Below are 20,650 nucleotides of genomic sequence, written 5' to 3' on the forward strand. Positions count from 1 at the left end.
CGTCACGGATCGGCTCCTTTTTTGTCGAAATATTTCTTCCAGACAAACGCCTGTTTATAAAGTCGAAATGCTTAATTAACCCATTTCGTCGTTTATTTCACAAACATCTCATGAAATAGCCTTTGCTCTTAAAATAAACGGGATAAACTCCTGTTACCCGGGCGACTGACTGGCGACACAATACTCGTTAGAATGTGTCACTGATGGAAATGGCACACCGTTACTAGAAAACGTTATTAAGCCCTTTACGTCACTTCACAAGTCGGATAAATGACGTTCAGTAAAACGCACAATTAAAATGTGAGTCCTCACATCAACACACGCGGAACAGGGTTTACCCTTTAAATTCGGCCAGATACTCCGCAAGCGGCGCAGAGCTTGCGGTTATTTCTCCTGCGCATTTCTTCTGATGTTTACGGTAACGTGGCGTTACGACTGATTGCGTAAGTATCTGGAACACTTTACGGCACTGTTGACAGCGGAAGCTTTCTCACGTCGCAAGTCTGTTGTGTTTTTTTTAAGTTATGAATGAGTCTACAAAATCTGTCCTTAAATGAGCGTGTTTGATTTATTTCGCGGGTTCTTCGGAGTACCTGGAGGCCGACGGTGAGTTTTGTGGAGTAAAAGTTGAGCAACGTCACACCGAACGAAGCTATCGTTAAAACTGGATCTAACGTGAACGGCGGTTACCCGCACGCTTAACGTTAGTCTGGCATTTTAGTTTGTCATACATTTATATCTAGTTATAAATTCTACAGGTAGTGAAACGGCTGAAATTACAAGATTAGTGGTGCTCCGCCAGAATGACCACAGGGGCCCCTATTTTATTCAGGCTAAGGGTGACCTCGGGATTAATACCATTTAAAGACTGTTGGTCACTGACTGACGAACAAACCCAAAGCAAGATAGCAGTGAGTGTCAATTCACACAATTCCCCTGATTTATCATCTATTTGACCGTCTGTAATGTTTCAGGGACCCCTTTGATGCCATGACTCGTGATGATAATGACGAAGATGGATTCTCCTATGACGGCATCCGGGCGGACCAGCAGGACCCTTTAGACGGTGCCTGGAGGTTTGGTTTCAGCGGGCGCCCCGATGGGATGAGGATGCAGGAGCCGCCCGTGTTTGGCCAAGTCCTTCGGGACATGGAGGAGATATTCTCCATGCTGGGCCGCCAGGAGGGACAGCCGGAGTCTGGACACTTTGGTATGAGACCCGAGACCTGATCCGGTCCTCTCCCACCTCCCCTGCAACACTCAGCCTGTGTCTCCCTGTTGTTCCAGATGTTCCCGGTATCGTGCCGCCGCCTCAGGGCAGAGCAGAGAGGGGTGGAGGGGGATCTGGGGAGAACCCCCTGAGAGATTTTATGCTCAAATCCCCTCAATACAACCCCCAAGGACCCCGAGCAGGCCCGCCCCGACGACCCAGAAGTGATGAGCACCCATCTTACGAGGCACCAGACTTTCCCAGCTCGCCATTCCATGGCTGGTCCTCTTTTTCAAAGGTGCATGAGATATTTTGTTATGTTTCATAAAGGCTTTTTATCTGTGGTGATATACAAAGTGTTTGTCAACTGTTGTGCATCGACCTTCTCGTGGTGTCTTTTTAATAGTTTAAAGACTTCGGGAAAAGAGGCCCACACACATCTTCAGAGGAAGAGCACAAAGAAGACAGAGGTGGGGGCCATTTTTTATCTTTCAGTCAAACAAGTGAAGTATATTCGCTCCGTTTCAACCGAGTTCCTGTCCACATCCAGATCTGGACTCTGCAGTGTCCTCGAAGGGCTTGGATCAGATTCTGACGCCACCTGCTGGTCCGATACCGAACCAACCCAGAGCCCGCTCCTTCTTCCAATCAGTGACAGTCACCAAGGTGGTGAAACCTGATGGGGTGAGAGAACGTATTAGTTGTATATTAATATACCATCACAGCGTATTTGTAGGTGTTGTGTGGACAGTTCAAGGGGCCCACTTAAGCCCAGTGGGTGGTCAAACTATTATTATGACTCTTTTTCTTCAGTTGTCATCCTCTCTTTTTGTTGTTGCCGCTTGGCTGTGAATTAATGCGTCTGTTCTCACTGTTCTGATGTCAGTCTGTAGAAGAGACGCGAACAGTTCGAGACAGCCACGGCAAAGAAGAGACCACGGTGACCCGGTCAGGAGGTTCTGGTAGCCAAGAGGGACCGCACCATCAAATGGGTCCTCCCATCTCAGGTCAGTGTATCCATAGGAGGGTTTTTAATGAATGAATTGGACAGGTTTTCAGAGTATTTTGCCTCATGTACTAAATACATCTAGATCTAATACTTTCTTGTTCATATTTCAGATGGTCGAAATCCATTTTCGGACATGCAGGGCGATGACTCCTTGTTCTCCAATTTATTTGGGATGTTTAGATAACGTGGAGTGTCGTCTCTCGACTGGTTGACCGTCGCCTTTGTGCCCTGACAACGTTTCATTAAAGGAGGGATTTCCCCAAAGCTGCGAGTTTGCATATGTATAGTTTATATCTATATATTGTGGACAGAACACTTGATCGCCAGTTGCCAAAATGAACGTGTGGATGGATTTGGATCTCTGGCCTGTTCACGTCACACTGGGCTTCCCGACTCACGTCGACTAGAAGCTGCCAATCCCGAAGACCGCATCGGGGTCGTAGACAAGTTCACAATGACGTATTTTGTTTTGCAGTTGTCCTGTAGGATAAGTGTATGGATGAGAGTGAGATATGTCAAATAAAGAATCTTAATTTATTTACACAGTTGTTTTTTTGCCTGTTTAAGGTTTATTCAGTTGATTTAACACACTTTAAAATAACACTAACGTGGATACGAGCTCTGCTCTGATTGGGCAAACTTGATAAGGTTGACTCGATCGTGAGACATCTCGATAATGTGTCACATTCATCACACGCGTGATTAATGTGACACACCGTGATCTATTTCTGCTTTGATGGTGATTTGTTAACACCTGATATAATTATTAGATCAAAGCGTCGCAGTTAAAACTGTTTGGATCTTTTATTTAAACCTGATTTCCATACTACGATGACATTGAACTGAAGGGAATTTCCAACAGCACAACACTGCCAGCATATGCAGCTCGTTCTTGTCATGTGCCGTCTTGTCTCTGCTGTTCTTATCTCCCCATCTTAATGATCTTATTCCACTTTAACCCCTCTTCTTCTCTTTCTCATTTCTTCTCAAAAAATGTCCGTTATTTCTGAACATGTCGGTGTAACCTCACACAGGTTTGTGGTTTCTACGTGCTTCAGATACAGAAAGAATGTGTTGATTTATTTTTCAATTAAAATATGTGGAAGGGTTGGGGGGGGGGGGGAGCTCTCAAATGGTTTGATGTTGTGGTGAATCTGCCTGGGTGAGGGGAGTCCAGGTCGTTGGAGATTTCCTTTAAATAAGGGCACAACAATCAGCGGGAACTGTTCTTGTGAACCATTTACATAAACCTTATGGAAGATTATCTTCACAGAACACCAAGAGACTTATCTTACTGATACTAGAGATACAATCTTATGAGCCATCTTATGACCATATCCTGCTTCACTTCATAGTCATTTAATGCTTTCACAAACATCTTAATACTATGATCAGTGTGATAATTTCTCGACCTCCATGTTATTTCATTTGCAGTAAATCACTCCACTGTTGATACCCTTAAATTCAACAAAAATGAACTTAGAATAAACAGTAGTATCTCTGTTGATTATCTCTGTCAAGGCCATTAAGAGAGATTATTCTTATCCAAGATTCCAGTGATGACTGAGCACATGGTGCAAGTTAATAATTTCTTCTGTGGTAATTTATACAGATGCAATATGGCACAAGAAAACAAGTCGTTACACCTCCAATCTGGAAGCGATGCATTAATTAACGTATTGGAAGCACGTGTGTTGTTTTGGATAACGACCGCTGAGTCCGGCTGCGACATAAACGGCCAGAGAAGAAGAAGAAATGTCCCGACCAATCACAGGAGAAGAGCAATCAGAGCCAATTCCTGACAGGTGAGGTCACTGGCAGCCAAACGGAGGCCAGCTCTCAATCATGTCTGCGGGGGTTTAAGGTCTGAAGATGTCCGACAGAGCGCACACACACACAACGCCTCGTAAAGTGTGTGAGACGTGCCCTGCAGGTCCAGCATGAGAGGGCAAACTCTGATCAGTCAGGCGGACAGTGCAGCGCCGTGCGGGTCCGATCCACCTGTTGACTGCGTCCCGGCTCAGAAAGCTCACCTGCGGCAAGGCGGCGCGGAGGAACCCTTCGGGATGGAGAGGCTGCTGAGGAAATGTCACATCAGAAACCAGCTGGTCAGGGAGTGCATGGCCGAATGCCTCGGAGTCTATGTCCTGATTGTGAGTAGTTACTGAGCTGAACATCCGTTAGTCGCGTGAGACGCTTGAGGTCAATCAGTCAGGTGTGTGTATTTTGCATTTAATTGAACGAGCTGCATTGTAGAGAAAACAAAGACTTTCTCAAGTGTTTTAATAGTTTCCTAAAACAATGACTTACTTACACTCTTGCTTTGAAGCAGATCTAGAATCCACACATTAGATAACTGAGGACTTTGGTCTGAAGGAGACAGACCGGCAGAAGGAATGAAAGGGGGTGAGGTGGAGGGGGGATAGAGTGATAGCGTGATGCCATCAGTGATTTGGAATGGAGCAGAGGTGTGCGTTAGTCTTTGCTGCTGGTTGGTTTCTAAACTGTCTCAGCAGAGGAGGAGGAGGGGTATTAAGTTGTGAGCGTTTTACAACACAAATCATAAAGCAGGTTCCTTGGCAGTTAACCCTCCTGTTGCCTTCGGGTCTATTTGACCCGATTCAATGTTTAACCCTCCTGTTACCTTTATATTTTCTGACATATTTTACCCTTGGGGTCAATATGACCCCAGCTATTAAAATCTCCAGAAAATTATTAGAATTAATATTGTTTTCCAAGTTTAAGTGTGAGGTACTTTATGTTTGTTTGTTGACTGCCGAAAGAACACCGACATTAAACATTGAATCGGGTCAAATTGACCCGAAGGCAACAGGAGGGTTAATAAAGGAGATTACACCAAAGGCAGGCCCAAGTGTGCTCTCTCTCTCGATATGTCTCCTTTATTGCCATAAACGTTGTAACAACAATATTACCAACGCATCAAGACACAGCAACACAAAACATATACAATTCCTATGGATAAAGGCTGTGGTGTAGTGGCTAGCGCTGTCTCCTCACAGCAGGAGGGCCATGGACAGGTGACCTGTCCAGGGTGGACCCTGCCTTCCCTGACATGGCCCAATGTCAGCTGGGATCGGCTCCATCGCCCCTAAAAAAGGGATAAGCGGTTTGGATGATGGATGGACAATAAGACAGATGATGTAGTCAGACCCAGATGGATGTGCTATGGTGGTACTTGAGTGGGTGTCGCTCTCTGCGTGGGTGTTTTGAATGCAGCTCTTCCTCATCTAATTGCAGCTGTTCGGATGCGGCTCCGTTGCCCAGGTGACCACAACTGAAGCTAGGAAGGGGCAGTACCTGTCAATCAATCTGGGTTTTGCTCTGGGAGTAACATTTGGGGTCTTTGTGTCTCGTGGAGTCTCAGGTAAGTGACCGTATGAAGATTAAGCCCCCCCCCCCGCTTTCTATATCGCAAACAACAGAAATGCCAATAAATAATAAAATCACTTACTCATTCTTCTGACCAAAACATCTTGTTGGTTCATTTGTGCATGTAAAGGCTAGTGAGGCTATAATGATTGTTGGCAGTTTCAGGAGGCACAGATCTGTTTGACTTATGAAATGTTGACTTCTTCCACATTATTTTGGACCACAAGGGGCCCACCTGAACCCGGCGATGTCTCTGAGCTTGTGCGCGCTGGGCCGACATCCCTGGATGAAACTTCCTTTCTACGTCTTCTTCCAAGTGCTCGGAGCCTTTCTGGCTGCAGCCACCGTCTGCCTGCAGTACTACGGTGAGTTCAGTGGCTGCATCAGAATCACATTATATCTGACAAACATGACAATAGAAGTCAAATAAATGTTCCGTGGGCGCTTACCTTTTTTTTTTTTAAACAATGTCAATTTTGGTCTTTTAATGAGACTTGTTGACGATAAGAATATCAAGTATCACTCGATGTTTAGTCTGCATTAAAGTGTGTTTCTGTGTGTGGTTTTGTATGGATGCTGATGATGATGATGTCTACAGACGCCATCATGGCGTACAGCAAAGGCGAGCTGACGGTGACGGGTGTCACTGCCACAGCGGGCATATTCGCCACCTACCCAGCGGACTACCTCAGTGTGTGGGGAGGAGTCGTGGACCAGGTGAGACTGCGTCACTCCCCAGCCGGTCACCGCCGTGAATGAAGACGTTTGAATGTCCAGCCAAGTCGCCCCAAATGTCAGTCGGATTTGAACTTCCTGTCTGCAGGTGATTGGCACAGCTGCACTGCTGCTGTGTGTCCTGGCTCTGGCTGACCAGCGGAACAGCTCCGTCCCGGATGCTCTCCAGCCCGTCCTGGTGGGCGCAGTGGTTCTGGTTATTGGCATCTCGATGGGCTCCAACAGCGGCTACGCCCTCAACCCCGCCAGGGATTTTGGACCTCGACTGTTCACGTACATCGCTGGCTGGGGACCGGATGTTTTCAAGTTAGTCGCTTGACTCGGGGCAGATTAATTTAACCCACATGGACACGTTTGACTTTAAGGAGGGGATCTTAGAGCAGGTCAACGGTATATGCCACATACAAGTCATACCCAATATATGCAATTTCAAGACTGCTGAAAAATGAGATGTAACTCTTAATACGTGCGTTCCAGCTTGCCCTTCTTCCCAATTTGTAGCGTTTTAGGCCGGTTCCCATTCATCTACCGATGCGTGCCTCGGGTCGCCTGCTTTTAAACGTGCAGCCTGTCGGGTCTTAATGTCGGGTGTGACCCTTTCCAGGGCTGGAGGCGGCTGGTGGTGGGTGCCCATCGTGGCTCCCTGTGTTGGGGCGCTGCTGGGAACTCTGATCTACGAGCTGATGATTGAAGTCCACCATCCTCTCCGCCCATCTGAGTTGCAGACCTCATCTCAGGACGCCACCGAGGGCCAGACGAGGCTGGAGCTGGAGCCGGACTGTGAGAAGGACTGTGAGAAGGACTGTGGAAACTGAAGCTGTGTCAAAGAACTGTCACATGAACAGTAAACATGACTTCTGTGATCCCCTTGAAGCTGTCTGCGTTGATGTTTGTGACTGATTCACTGGATTGGTTCTGACCATATGACATTTAGCTGACTACGCTTCCCGGATCATATTGCAAACAATCCCGTTGCGTGAATGGAAAGAAGCTGCGCTGTGCAGATGAAGCTGCTGCATGGGTCACTCTCCTTACTTTTACACATTTATTTCAAAAACAGCACAAGTGTATGCCATTTCAGCAAGCAGACCACAGCCAATAAAATGACATGAAATTTCCACTATTGAGCTATATAACTATGATATGACATATAAAAGATACAAACAAAAGAAAATCCACTCTTAGGCGTCCGTCCCGTGACCACGAAGGCTGTTTTTGAAACGTACAAAAGAAATGTGAGTACAGCAAGCACTGAATCTGTAGGTAAAAAAAGAACTTATGTATTGGTACACATTAAGACAACACAACCACCACGTAGCTCCCGCTGCTTTGTAATTACAATGTATAGCTTACCTCTGGGGGGATTCTTTTGAACTTTAAATTGTTTGTAGAAAGAAGAAAAAAAAGAACGGTACAAATACTATACGTATTCACATTATCATAGCAAGTTACTAAAACCAGACTGCTTTCTTTTTAGTGTAATATGTATTTACATGGCAAACGTACACGTATACTACCGGCAGGAAGCCCGACCGCTCTTCTTCTAGCTTAACATCACACATTGTTCACACGACACAGGCTACGGACCTCCAATAACCGCGTCTCCAAATGAAATGTCTTCAGAGGTTCTCATCTCAAGTCTCTGCTGGAGGGAAGTCGACCGACTCGCACAAGTACCGACAGCAGTAATGTGTTTCGTACAAATAAATATTATAGCAACATAAAAATGTGTTTAATTTCTCCAAACGCTCCCCTTCATGCTTCAGATGTCTCGAGTTTTAAAAGCCATCTAATGCCGAAATAATGAGTCGAATGAGTATGAATAGCACAAACGATAGGTTGGGTACAAAAATATCGGCACTCCTGTGAGGTGTACGTGTTTACGGTGTCACACAAAAACAAAACAAAAACGGGTGGCTACAGTCAGTGCAGAGTGAGATGGAAGGACAAGATGTATCACACAGTATGGCTGATATATAAATGCTTTACTCAGAGGGCTGTTTGAGTCTCACAGGTGTGTTCAGGGAAGTGACCAAAAGGACCAAACATGCAGTTACAATTGCACAGAGGAGGCGCCGTAGATTAGATTCCAACTGTTTCATCTCGGGGTCGACATTCATCTTCTGCAGCCTCTCTTCCTCCATCGTGACCCCTCCCGAACGCCTCATTGGAGGTGATCTGTCGGTCTCTTTCGACCCCGCCCCTCTACTGGGGCTTGTCCGTCTTGTGTGCGGTGAGGAAGGCCATGCCGTGGGTCCTGAAGTGAGTGTTGAGGTCCGAGGCCTTGTCGAAACGCCGGCCGCACACCTTGCAGATCAGGTTCCCATCTCCGTCCTCGCCCTGCGCCTGAGGGGAGCCGGCGGGCGAGCCGTCGGGCGTGGCGTGGGCGCGCTGGGTGCCGCGCTCCGCGTCGCCGTGGGCGTCCCGCACGCGGTGAGCGATGAAGCGGTGCCTGCTGAGGGAGCCGGCGGACGCGAAGCAGACGCCGCACTGCAGGCACTGGAAGGAGGCGGTGTCGGCCCGGTGCTGGGGGATGTGGCGCTGGAACTCCGCCCCATCCTCGGTGGAGAAGCCGCAGGGGACGCAGCGAAAAATGTTGTCTTCCTCCTCCGGCTCGTTGGGGGCCGCGGACGTCCTGCTTCTCTTCGCAGGAGCTGCGGCGAACTCCTCGCCGTCCTCGGGGCCGTTCTCTTCCTCGTCTCCTGCCCTGCCTCCGGGGGGGCCGCCCTCGCCGTCCTGCTCCGAGGAGCTCCCTGGTCCCTCTCCCCCTGTGGCTGCTCGCTTCCTGGTCATGGGTCTTTCCTGGGGACCCAAAAGTTAGAGAGAGACGAAGCGTTAAAAATGTGCAGCAGACTTTCCCGATATCAGGAAAATAGTATCAAACTTTAACATTCCCATGATGTTTACATCCTAACTGTGTATACTACTGAATATACAAATAGTGTAGTTCTAACTGGCTGCTTTGTCATGAGTACATTATGTGCGTCGAGTTGACCTCACCTGTCCATCTGTGGTTCTGTGATGGAGCCGAATGTGCTTGTCCAGTAAGAATCGACTACCAAAGGTGCGTTTCCCTTCTGTACAATACCTGAAAAATAAATACGCTTGTTAAATCAGATTAAAACTCTAGGGCTAATTAATGTCACATGATCAATGTGTTTTTAAATTCTGACTACAACAGTTTGGCCACTAGAGAGAAGGGGGAAAACACGTACACATCTTACTTCACACAGATCTCTTAGATTTGTAAGATAATTGTAAAATGCCTCAGTATGTATCTCGGTCTCAGTGCAAAATGTACTTCTTACTATGTAAGGGCGACATTAACACTCAAACAGTTTTCACTCTGCTGTTACTTTATCGGCCTATATATATTATATATATATATTATATTTATATATTATATATATTATACATGTTATATATTTATATGTATATATGTTATATATAATATATATATATTATATATATATACTGCAAAAAATATAAACTGCAATAAGCTCATACAGCCCATCCTCTAGTCTAGCTTTACTCTCAACATGCCTAGAAGGTAGATCAACCAGTGATTTTTCTTTTCTTTTAGCAAAAAATTGAAAATGAGGAAGCATTTCAAAATCATAGTTGTGGGTCAGTTTGAGTTTTCTTTGTGTCACGTTGAAGTAACTCACTGGCAGTGGAAGACTCTCTTATTGCCCTCATGAATGACGCGCTCGTGACGTCTCAGGCTGGAAGACGTGCTGAACGTGCCTCCACAGATACGACAAGGAAACTGACGGCACACGGAGAAACGCACACAGAGAGGGAGATCAAAAAAGATAATGAGTCAGTCAAATGTGCTCCAGTGCAGACAGGAAATGAATCTTTGCCTGTTTGACCCTCCAGGATTGGATGTAGTTTACGAAGCACAAAGTTTAATCAGCTAGTGATCTTGTTCAACGTTGGTGCACTAACTAATCACTGGACTCAATGCATGTGTATATACATCTATGTGTGAGTAAAGGATGGAGTAGTATGCTACACCTTGCCGTGCTCTGTCTTCACGTGACTCAAATAGTCTTCGTTGTCGGTGAAGGTGGACTGACACTGGGGGCAGGTCCACTCCGTGGGGGCGGGGGGCTGACTGCTGCTGCCGCCCGCGGCGGTCGAGTTAGCCCCCGGAGCCTCGTAGTCCTCGTCCCCGTCGTCGTCCTCGTCGTCCTCTTCCTCCTCGTCGTCTTCCTCCTCCTGGTCCCGACCCCAGTCCTCTCCGTCAGAGTTGTCCGGTTTCCCAGAGGACTTTGATTTGGGGCCGGAGGGGCCGGACGTGTTGGTCGGGGCCGAGGCGGCGGTGGAGGCGGTGGAGGCGTCGGGCTGAGACTCTGTCTGTTTGGCTGACGGCCCTCTGTGAGCCGTCTGAGAGGTGAGGAAGAGCATTTCAGATTAATTCATTTCCTCTAAAAAATGCAAATGATTCAAACTGGCAGTGACAATACTCTACCTATTCAACTCAACATCTTAAATGCGTGACTTTACTTATTCCCGTTACTCTCAGCATCGAAACGCACCTTAATATGTTCCATCATGGATCCTTTCTGGGCGTAGAGCTTGGTGCAGTCAGGACACTTGAACACGTGCACTTTTTGCTTGGCTAAATGGGTGTCAAAGTGCATGTAGAGCAAGGGTTTCTGGGTAAAAACCGTATCGCACATCACACACTTGTAGATCATTCTGCAAAAGGACAAAAAGACATATATTTTAGGGTTCCATTTACAAACTTGTGAGCATGATTTTCAAACGTCCTCTGAAGGTAAAGCTCCCGTGAACGGTTTCGGTCGGATTAGGCGGCGTACTTGGCCTGTCCTCCGGTCAGCGTTGGGTGCTGGGTGCTGATGTGGCTCTGGGCGCTGGGGGAAGACTTGAAGGCCATGGGGCAGCTGGGGCACTTGTGGAAGACCTCGCAGTGAGCGGTCTGAATGTGGGACTTGATGGAGTTCAACCCTCCGAACACGACCTGGCAGCTCGAGCACCTGGACGAGATCGTGGCACACGACATGTCGAATTGTGGCTCTAGTGCAGAACATTTAAAAAGTGAACACACTAACCACAGGACCGACTTAAGTTAGTAAAGCATTCACGCTTGCCCCACTCACATGTATTACCGCTTGCTTTTCACCCCCTAAAAAGGCGAATTTGAAATAAATAACTGCTCTTTCCCAAAGAACAACTGTCAAGGACACACTTCAATAAAGTGTAATTTAGCATTAGTTGCAGCTCTTCATGACGGCTCTGGGAAATGTCTCCACACCTGTATCCAATGCGCCTGGCGAAGTGCAGACACGCCTCCTCCAGGTGGGTCTGGAAGCTGGCCTGCCGGGCGATGCCCCCACACTCGGGACAGACGTGAGGCGCTCGGTGTTTGTGGACCCTCTGGTGGGCCGACACGGCGCACGAGTTGGGCAGCATCATGGGAGGCGAGCATTGCGTACACGTCTGAAACGGAACGGAAGAAAACGTCAAGCGCGAGATCGGCAGCACTTCATCACGGCGGCACGAAGCGAAGACCCACCGAGTTGGGAGCCGCTCTGATCTGCTGGAAGTGGGTGACCAGCTCGGCCTTGCCCGAGAATTGCGATTGGCACTCCGGACATTTGTAGCTGTTGTACTGCAGAAGCTCGGCCTTCTTGCAAGGCAGAGGCATCAGTGCTTGGGGGCCCTGGGGGGCGCGGCGGACCGGACGAGGCGTCGCCGGAGCCGAGCCCTCCTTCATGGGACTGGAGCCGGCAGAGACGGCGGGGCCCCCGGACGTGGTCGAAGGGGATGAGACTGGAGGGGAGGAGGACGAAGAGGTGAGCGGGCCTGGTCAGCCAAAGGTGGAAATGAGAGGAGGCGGATGGGATGCGGTCAATGGAGGTGAATCACAAATGAATGAGATGTTTCCAGACTGACTTTCTGCTGTGGAGCTTTGTTTACTCTTTACACAGAATTAACAACAAAATAACAAACTACTTTTCGAGTCATTTATTTGCCATTAATCTAAATAGAAATTCTCTTTCCTGCTCCTTAAATTGGGAATGTGATGCTTTTCTCCATTTGATATGAAGTTAAATGTAATCTCTCTGAGTCACGTTGGACTCTGAGGGATTGACGACAAGATGAATACAATCCCGATCCTAATAATTCACAGACGGTCAGAATGACCGCGCGCCGCGACGCTTTCTTACCGCCGATGGGCGCCATGTCCTGCTGACCGATCATCTGCTCCACGGTGACGGGCCTCATGACCAGGTGCGAGCACTGCATGACCAGCCCGCGCTCCTTGTGTTCCCTGGCGTGCAGCAGCAGGCTGCACTTGTTGAAGAAGGCCAGCCTCTTGGCGCAGTGGTTGCACGTCACCTCGATGCGGAGCGACCGCCGGTCGTAGTGCCGAGCCAGGCTGCGCTCCAGGGCGAAGGCGTCGCCGCACTCCAGGCACCGGTACCCCGCGGCCGGCAGCGGGAGGCCCCACTCGGGCGGCGGCGGCGCCGAGAGGTCCGGCTTGTAGCTCGGCAAGAGGTTCTTGCTGTTCAGGATCTTGTTGAACGCCTCCACCAGGCTCGACTGGCTGCGGGAGATGACGGCCCCCGTGCTGTTGACGATGGAGGCCGGTTTGTTCGGCTGCAGGGCGCCGCCGGCCGTCTTGTTCGTGGACGTGCGCACGCTGATCCCGCCCGCGGCAACGGAGAACTTGGGAGAGGAGGCCACGGCGGGAGTCGCGGGCAGCGCCGCGGACTTCGTGATGCTGACCGCCGTGGCGGACACCTTGGCCTTGTCAGACGCAGCCATTTTGTTCTGGACCTTGGAGGCGGCGGCGAGCATCACGCTGCTGGCCGCCAGCGTGGACACGGGCAGAGCGTTGAGAGCGCTTACTTTCTGGGAGGTTGTGGTCATGTGACCCGAGGACGCTTCAAGCTTCTGGCCCTTGTTTCCCAAAACCTTACGTTCCCCAGTTTTGTCCTGACCTTTTCCCGCCGGCCCACCTTTAGGAGCGACCCTCGTCACGGTCCTGGTGATTCCGCCTGTGGACGTTTTAATCGTTTTTATTCGGACTTTGAGGGGTCGGGCTGGAGCTCCAGAAGCAGCAGGTGCAGCAACGCCTGCTTCTCCATCAGTGGACACAGATTGAAGCTTTGCATCATCTGCCTCCGTCTTCTCCTCGCTCGTTCTCCCGGTGTCTCCCTTGTCTGCTTTTCCATCGGCGACCTTCTCGATCCCATTGTTCACTTCAATCTCTTCCTCCTCCTCTTTGGGGTCCCGCAGTTCAGTGGGAGGAGGAGTGGAGGCCACTGCGGGGCTGGAGCTCCTTTTTGATGCAGCTTGAGATTTTGGCGCCTCTGGCTCAGGACTCTCCGGCGAGTCTCGCTCTTCGATGACGTGTTCCGGGTGTCTGTCCTCCAGCTGGGGACTCTCCATTGAGCCGGACTGGGGCGTGGATGAAGTCAGAGACGCCCCTGAGGGAGCGTCCCCAGGCTTCGGGTGAGACGCCGTCGAAGAGGTGGGCTGCGTTGAGACGGAGTCCGACTTGTAACGGCGGCTCGGCTGAGTGCATGTCGGGGAGTCGGGGCCCTCTTGGATCACCAGAGGACTCTCCAAATCAGGGTCAGACTCATCATCCTCCTCATCATCCTCATCATCATCCTCCTCCTCCTCCTCCATCTGTTGGTGCTGAAATCCAGCAGGGCCACCTTTGGGAGCTCCGTTAAAAGGCTGAGACGAGTGCAGCGGGTGTGCCGATAGGGCGGAGGGTGGAGCGGGAAAGAAAGGCGAGGCGAGTCCGACCGCCCCGCCTGCAGCCGGAGGAGACGACCCGGCCGATAGGGAGGAAGACGAAGGTAACGACGCTTTGACGCCGTCGGCCCGCTCTTGGCCCGTATCCTGCTGCTGCTGGTGTTGCTGCTGCAGAAGCTGCATCTTCCTCGCCCGGCCCACTGGATCTCCAGACCCCTGTGCCACAAGCGGTTTCAGTCTGTTGAAAATGTTCCCGCCCTGCTTGTGAGACTTCGATGCGCCCGGTGCTTCTGAAGAAACTTTCGGGGTGTTTATTGACCACGGCGTTCCGTTAGAATGGCTGAGGGGGAGGGGCGTGGACACACTCGATGCCCCAAAACCGTTGTGGTTGAGCGCCTCAGATTCAGCCATTCCAGGGGCGCACGCCCCGAGTCTCGGACCCACATCGACCCCTGCGATCACGTCGATGGGGTCCTGGTCTGTGTCGCCCTCCTCTCCGTCCGCAGCCTCGAGGCAGACTTTATTCTTCACGATCACACTAACAATTGAAGTGTCCGCCTGGGGGTCCGAGGGGCTCGGCGGTCTTAAGGATGACCCGATACCCACCACACCATCTGACTTTCCCAGAGGTGCACCTGCAACTCCGTGGGGTCCCTCTGACTCATCCGGGGCAGACTGGATGGCATCTTTGGCATCTATGTCAGGAATGTCAAATGCTGCCAACAGGTCATCAAAATCTGGGGTCTTCATGTCCCCCATACCGGGATTAAGTCCTGTAAAAACAAATCGACATAGGAGCAGCAGGCAACAATAGTGATTACCATAAAGATGTCCGTGTTGTCCATCAGCCCCCTGCTCTGGCTTGCGAGCACAATTAAGAGAATTGCCGCAAAATCTAAACATGCAACATTATTAAAATCCTTAACGTGGATATATTTTCGAGATACATGACGCGCATAAAATGTCTTGCATGCACTTCCGTTCGACGCAAACTGACGAGCCACAGCAGGTTAGCTTGGTTTCAGGGACCTGCACTAGCATTCGTTGTAGCCAGCTAGCGCGACAGCCGCGTCAACCAAACCCTCCTCTGAGAAACCGGTCCGGCACTAATTTGCTTTGAATGGGAACCGCTGCTCCTATTGTGCTTCCAGCGCAGGCTGAGCTCTACAGCGGGGCCCGTCTGAGAAGCCGTTCAACGGGCTCGGCGCCTCGGAGCAGCTACCTCGGGTGTTCAGAGCCACCGATGTTCCTCCCCGGCTGAGGCTGGCTAGCTGGCCGCTGAGCTCCAGCCAAGACAGAGGGGTCATTTAGCTGACAAGCTAGCGTTCGCCATTAAAAAGCGACTGGAGCGGTTTTGTTGAGGTATGATATGACAGCAATCACACGCCGGTGGTCGGAGGGTCGACGATGTCACAAAAGAGGATGGTTGGGATGGGGATTTTCGTTTAATATTTCATGTATTTGGATTGTTTACCTGGATATGCGATTCCCGACTATCCTAGCTCGTTTTCAGCTGAAAATGCAGTGCTTCCCGTCACGTGACCTGCCACATCCTATCGGGCTAAGATAATGCTGGACAAATGCACGGAGGATGCTGCAAACCACACGTAAGTGTATTCGTACTGTCACATGAAGCGTGTCGACATGTCGTCGCCGAACGATCTTTAACGTCATGCAAAACCATTTAAATGTGGGACTCTGAGGAAAATACATCTGTCTGTCTTCCGATCTACTCACTGTCAACAATATGAGCTCCTGAGGGTGACAAAAAAGACACAAATGCAGCATTTACACAATGATTTTATTGCAAAAACACACATGACAGAGCGTTGCTAGATGTTTACAGGCCTGTCATGACACATTCTTGCTCTTCTGGTAGGTCAATTATACCATGTAGAGCAAGGCAATTTGAGAGGAGGCCTATATCACATTTTTAGAATGATATAAATTTATGCTACAGGTCATTCAGATTTAACACTAAATAGTCATTCAAGGATTTCTCTTTGTTACTGTTATGTTGGTGCTTTTGAGTGTCTGACAGAAACCGATATTAAATGTCAGAACGATGTCTCTCATGACAATGCATCAGCAATATTAAGGTATAATAAAATAATCCTGCATTAGTTTGTTTGTTTATTTTCTATTCAGTGTCTGAAGTCTGTGTCCATCTCGTTTGCACCTCACTTCTTCTTCTTCTCTTCATCCTTTTTGCCTTCTGGCTTTTTTCCGGTCTGGGAGGCCAGGGAGCCCATGGCGTTGCGAATGGCCTCGTTGTTCGGGTCGACGCCAGGCAGGTTCTCCAAGACGCTCTGAAGGAACTCCGGGTCTTGCATCACATCATAGTCATCTTCCTCCTATTCAATCAATTGCATTAAAGGAGACAATAGATTAGGTATTGTGTGGTTATAAGATCTGTAAACGGTCTGCTCATCTTGTATGGAAAACATTCTGGAGGTGGGAGAAGCCACCGTTTCCAACGCTCTCTTGTCCAATTAAAAATATCCTACTGTCCAATTTTGTTGTCTTGGGATTTCCACAAGGCATACTATTTAGCTTCCACTTAGTTAGCAGTACACACCCAGGATTTAAATCTCTTTAAGATGTTTATACTAAATCCACATTGGGAGTCACATGTTTCTTTGTACACAACCAGGTATTTTCTGAAGCAGTTGCTCATTTGTTTATACTGATGATTCATTTATACTTTAAGGACCGTGGTGCCAAAAATAACTCCCAAATGTTCCCAACTCTATCGAGAATACACAAGGGAAGTTGAGCCTCATGTAACAATCGCTCCTTTAACACATAATTACTCACCTTGGCTGATTCTCCAGTGTCCATGGGTGTAGCTGTGTCCATTTCTCCATACTCTGTTCACAGGACAAGTGAAAAGAGCATTTTATATTCAACATATTTGCAATTAGAGGGACGATAAATTATAGCAAGCGCATGCATTTGTAGGACAAATTAAATGGAACTCACCTCCTCCGGCAAGGGACATCTGCATGGCGTAGGCTATCTGCTCCTCCTCCGTCATGCTGCTGAAGTCAGGAAGCACTGCTGCAGCACTCTCAGGCTGAGACACCGTCATCTTCAATAAGGCTTCCTCTGATTCTGAGAGAAAAATCAATCAAAAAAAGTAAGTGTCATTCTATTGAATACTCACAATTATAATAAACAGAGCCGTCTCAGAAGTTAAAGCAACCATTTGTTAGTCCAACAATTACCATCTGCACTGGGTGTGGGCATGCCTGCATCCACTTCAGAGGCAGCAGCTCTGCGGGTCTCTTCCTCCTGCCTCTGTCGCTGTTCCTCCATTGAAACACGCAGGGCCTAAAGGAATTCACAGAGACAGCACAGTGAGAAATAAGACCAATGGCATCACTTCAAACACCTTTTTATTCTAACAAAGTCAACGTGCACTTGAGTTTTTTTTAAATTATTGGCCTGTTTCAAGGATACCTATTGCCCATCGTCGTTTTTATCCAGCCCTCTCTTTGCACCAGGGACATTTTAGTGAAGAAAAGTCACACGCTGCTATTTTTACTACCATGCAGCATCACAATGGCTTGTGGATGAGTCTCTCACCTTAAAGAGCGAACATGCTATGTAAACAGCAACTCTCACATTGGTGTTAGCAGAGGTGCGTCTTGAATGAGGTATTTGATAGTTCTCTATACAATAACGATATAATAGCAGTTAATAAGTGCGATAATTTTACTTTTTGGACATTAATGTAACAAACAAATGTTTGCTTTAAAAGGACCCTTGAATTTTGGTCTTGGGTCAAGACATCCAGGATGACATTTCTGCTCGGTACTAGTTTAGAATGTTTGCTGGCACAAAACTCACATTTATAAACTGCTTACCAAGGCAAGTTCTGGATCTGCACTGGGATCCACACCAAACTCAAAGTCACTGGCACCAAGACCCATCATAGCGCCTCCTTCCCCGGCCAAGATGGGAGAGGAGAGCAGCGCATCAGCCAGACTGGGTCCTGGAGGGACCGTCACCAGGTGGGAGCCAGTCCCCTCCTTCCCATTTAAAGTATTTATAAAAGTAGTCAGCTTGTCCGAGTTCAGCTCCTGAAAATAGTTGTGGAGATAGATAGGACGGCCAATTCAAAACTCAATTTATAAATGGGAATAAATAGGGGATATGAACATCTAGAATATACAACATTATGCGTTGCTTTACTCTGCCTATAGCAGTGCACTGATTGATAAACCAAGAAGTCCTCACCGCTTCTCCAAAGTTGATAATATCCACATTCACTTTCTCTTTTTTCAAGCGCTTTGCCAACTTGACAAGCTGCAGAAACAGCAGGTGGCAGAGTAGCAGGTTAGGATGAAGAAAGAAAGACAGACGTACATTGGCAGTGATATAGACGGTAGGAGAATGTGCTATGACGTAACCTTTTTGCTCTGTGGCATTGGCACAACAAGACTTCAAACTCACCTCTTTCTCATTATCCTCCACAGGACTCCCAACAAAGGCAATGATCCTCATCTTGTGGTTTTTCCCTTGTCTGTGTTTTAGGGCCAGCTACAGAGAAACGCATGACAAAAAAATATGGCTACTCAAAGACTGCTGGTGCAGACACCAAAAACCCTCTTATTTACAACTTCAGGAATCACATATTCCTTCTTTTAAAGCTACTAGGGTTGGTAATGTTTATTATACATTTGAACATGTCACAACATCGACATAATTAATAAATCAAATGTTCGAACAACAAAGGAAAGGAAACACATGTGGCAGTCAAAGGGCTGTAATGAATAACAGCCTACATGCCCATGTCTACCTGTGCACGAATTGCACATAGTCAGAGTCTTCCTTAAGCTTCTAGCCTGACAGCTGCGAGTAATAATAATTGCCCCATCGTTTTTTGCATTAATTTGCTTTAAAGTGTTGCCAACTTGGCGACTTCCTCCATAGGTTTGGGGTCTTCTGGAGCTTGCGCTACAAGCTAAGTGGGGAAGAGTTGGCAACACTGGCACCATTTTCTGGTGGATAACTTGTATCTAGCATGCTTTTGTTGGTATCTCAAGATTACCCCCTCCTCTTCTCAGCTCTTTATTTTTCCATCCCACTGTCCATCTTTTTAATCTTTTTACTGGCTACTAGCCCATTGCACAGACTGTACTATTTATATCACTTTGCACACTGTAATATCTGTATAATATCTGTATACACCCTACTCCCTGTGAACATGTTCTCCCTATGTGTATTGTTTTTCTACTGTGATTCTACTGTGATTTGTGTATGTATGTTTGTGAGTTAAGTTAAGTGTATGAGCTACTGGATGACCTAAATTTCCCTCGGGATTAATAAAGTATCCATTTATCTGTCTATTACCAACCCCAGCTTTAATTTGAAAACTAACGCTTAAAAAGAAAGAAATCTTAAGTTCCATACATGAGCCACTCGGATGCCTGTGCAGAAGCAGATGTTTCCTTTGGGCTGGATGGCGTGCAGTTTGGACAGGAGGCGGCCAGAATCGGGTGTCAGTGTGTTCAGGACCTCACAGTTGCTGTATGAAAACAAAATAAACATCCATGGCTATCCTTCATCCACGTACACCACGACGTGTTGAGGTGAAACGAGGAAACACACCGCACACCTCGTGACTGGGAACAACTTACTTTGCCATCGTGAGGAGGCCCACGTTGTTTTCTGGGTTGCTTCTTGTTTTAGAGTGGCAAACAATGTTGACAGCATCTTGTTGAGCTTGTAGCCTCGTCGGTAGAAAGTCTCCATTCCTCATGTATTCACTGTTGTCCACACTGTGAGAGACACGTCAGTTACACGTGATCACGTGACGTCACCTTACGTTAGGACAAGCTAGTTAGCATAAGCCTGTAACGTTAGCTACTTTGCGTCAGTAAGCGATATAAATTCCTCTTTTTTTATCAGCTCATGGGAACACTGACTTTTTTTTAAATCATGTAACGTTTAAATAGTGAAAATGCTGCCATTACAATAAGAAAACATAATTAGCACAGCTGGCTAACGGTAGCAACTGGTGAATTCACATAAGCCAAGCCGCGGGTCGAGACAACTGTAGGATGTCAGTTGATGATGAAGATATAAAGCATCTTATTTAAGTGTAAGGTAAATAATCTATGAATGAAACGTTAGCTAGATAGGAAAACAATACATTAAGACAGGAGAGCTAAGCTAACATTAGCTACAATGACTCAGCCGGTCCAACGGCTAAACGTCAACGGTCCGTGTTCTGTCCCGTAAACCGGGAAACGAGCTACAACACCGAGTTATACGTTATTGAGTCTACATATGGACCGATAACAGATCATCAGCAACACAAAAGAGTATTTGTAGACTTCTTACCAGACCATAGTACTTTCGAGCCCCATTTTGGAACCTTCTTGTTGCTGTCTGTCGTAATCATACAATCTCGCAGCTGATTGGACGAAAACCGAGCAAAGCGAAATGTGATTGGCTAGCATTTGTTTACTCTCTTACTTTCTATTTATAACTCGTAATGTCTTATGTTGAGCACTTTGACACGTCCTTGTTTCTGAAAGATAATCGATAAATTA

The 20,650-nt window shown here is 47.9% G+C and overlaps 4 protein-coding genes across 6 annotated transcripts; 2 read left to right on the forward strand and 2 right to left on the reverse strand.

The window, feature by feature from the left end:
• Window positions 1–470: 470 nt before the first annotated feature.
• Window positions 471–2,760, forward strand: hax1 (HCLS1 associated protein X-1). The gene is made up of 7 exons (XM_056413550.1): window positions 471–606; window positions 975–1,210; window positions 1,288–1,508; window positions 1,617–1,680; window positions 1,761–1,894; window positions 2,097–2,217; window positions 2,330–2,760. The coding sequence occupies exons 1-7, from the start codon at window positions 554–556 to the stop codon at window positions 2,401–2,403; spliced, it is 903 nt and encodes a 300-aa protein (XP_056269525.1). The 5' UTR covers window positions 471–553; the 3' UTR covers window positions 2,404–2,760.
• Window positions 2,761–4,159: 1,399 nt separating this feature from the next.
• aqp10b (aquaporin 10b) lies at window positions 4,160–7,217 on the forward strand. The gene is made up of 6 exons (XM_056413536.1): window positions 4,160–4,372; window positions 5,478–5,604; window positions 5,837–5,974; window positions 6,208–6,326; window positions 6,433–6,650; window positions 6,949–7,217. Exons 1-6 carry the CDS (start codon window positions 4,160–4,162, stop codon window positions 7,157–7,159), a joined length of 1,026 nt encoding a protein of 341 aa, XP_056269511.1. The 3' UTR covers window positions 7,160–7,217.
• Window positions 7,218–7,608: 391 nt separating this feature from the next.
• On the reverse strand, window positions 7,609–15,596 carry znf687b (zinc finger protein 687b). Of its 3 annotated transcripts, XM_056413189.1 has the most exons (10): window positions 15,562–15,596; window positions 12,545–14,860; window positions 11,890–12,179; window positions 11,629–11,813; window positions 11,174–11,350; window positions 10,889–11,051; window positions 10,365–10,736; window positions 10,013–10,113; window positions 9,345–9,432; window positions 7,609–9,146 (listed from the first exon to the last, which is right to left on the reverse strand). In XM_056413189.1, the coding sequence occupies exons 2-10, from the start codon at window positions 14,844–14,846 to the stop codon at window positions 8,550–8,552; spliced, it is 4,275 nt and encodes a 1,424-aa protein (XP_056269164.1). In that variant the 5' UTR covers window positions 14,847–14,860; window positions 15,562–15,596; the 3' UTR covers window positions 7,609–8,549. The 3 variants fall into 3 exon arrangements, with proteins under 3 accessions (XP_056269164.1, XP_056269158.1, XP_056269150.1); XM_056413183.1 differs by lacking the exon at window positions 15,562–15,596 and having other exon boundaries at window positions 11,890–12,146; window positions 12,545–14,990; XM_056413175.1 differs by lacking the exon at window positions 15,562–15,596 and having other exon boundaries at window positions 12,545–14,990.
• A 273-nt stretch (window positions 15,597–15,869) lies between these two features.
• On the reverse strand, window positions 15,870–20,502 carry LOC130193129 (26S proteasome non-ATPase regulatory subunit 4-like). Its single transcript, XM_056413492.1, has 10 exons — window positions 20,439–20,502; window positions 19,733–19,873; window positions 19,506–19,620; window positions 18,546–18,632; window positions 18,330–18,398; window positions 17,957–18,172; window positions 17,315–17,420; window positions 17,070–17,201; window positions 16,905–16,957; window positions 15,870–16,441 (listed from the first exon to the last, which is right to left on the reverse strand). Exons 1-10 carry the CDS (start codon window positions 20,462–20,464, stop codon window positions 16,268–16,270), a joined length of 1,119 nt encoding a protein of 372 aa, XP_056269467.1. The 5' UTR covers window positions 20,465–20,502; the 3' UTR covers window positions 15,870–16,267.
• Between the last annotated feature and the right edge of the window lie 148 nt (window positions 20,503–20,650).

This window comes from Pseudoliparis swirei, chromosome 1 (genome assembly GCF_029220125.1).
Source record: "Pseudoliparis swirei isolate HS2019 ecotype Mariana Trench chromosome 1, NWPU_hadal_v1, whole genome shotgun sequence".
Lineage (NCBI taxonomy): Eukaryota > Metazoa > Chordata > Actinopteri > Perciformes > Liparidae > Pseudoliparis > Pseudoliparis swirei.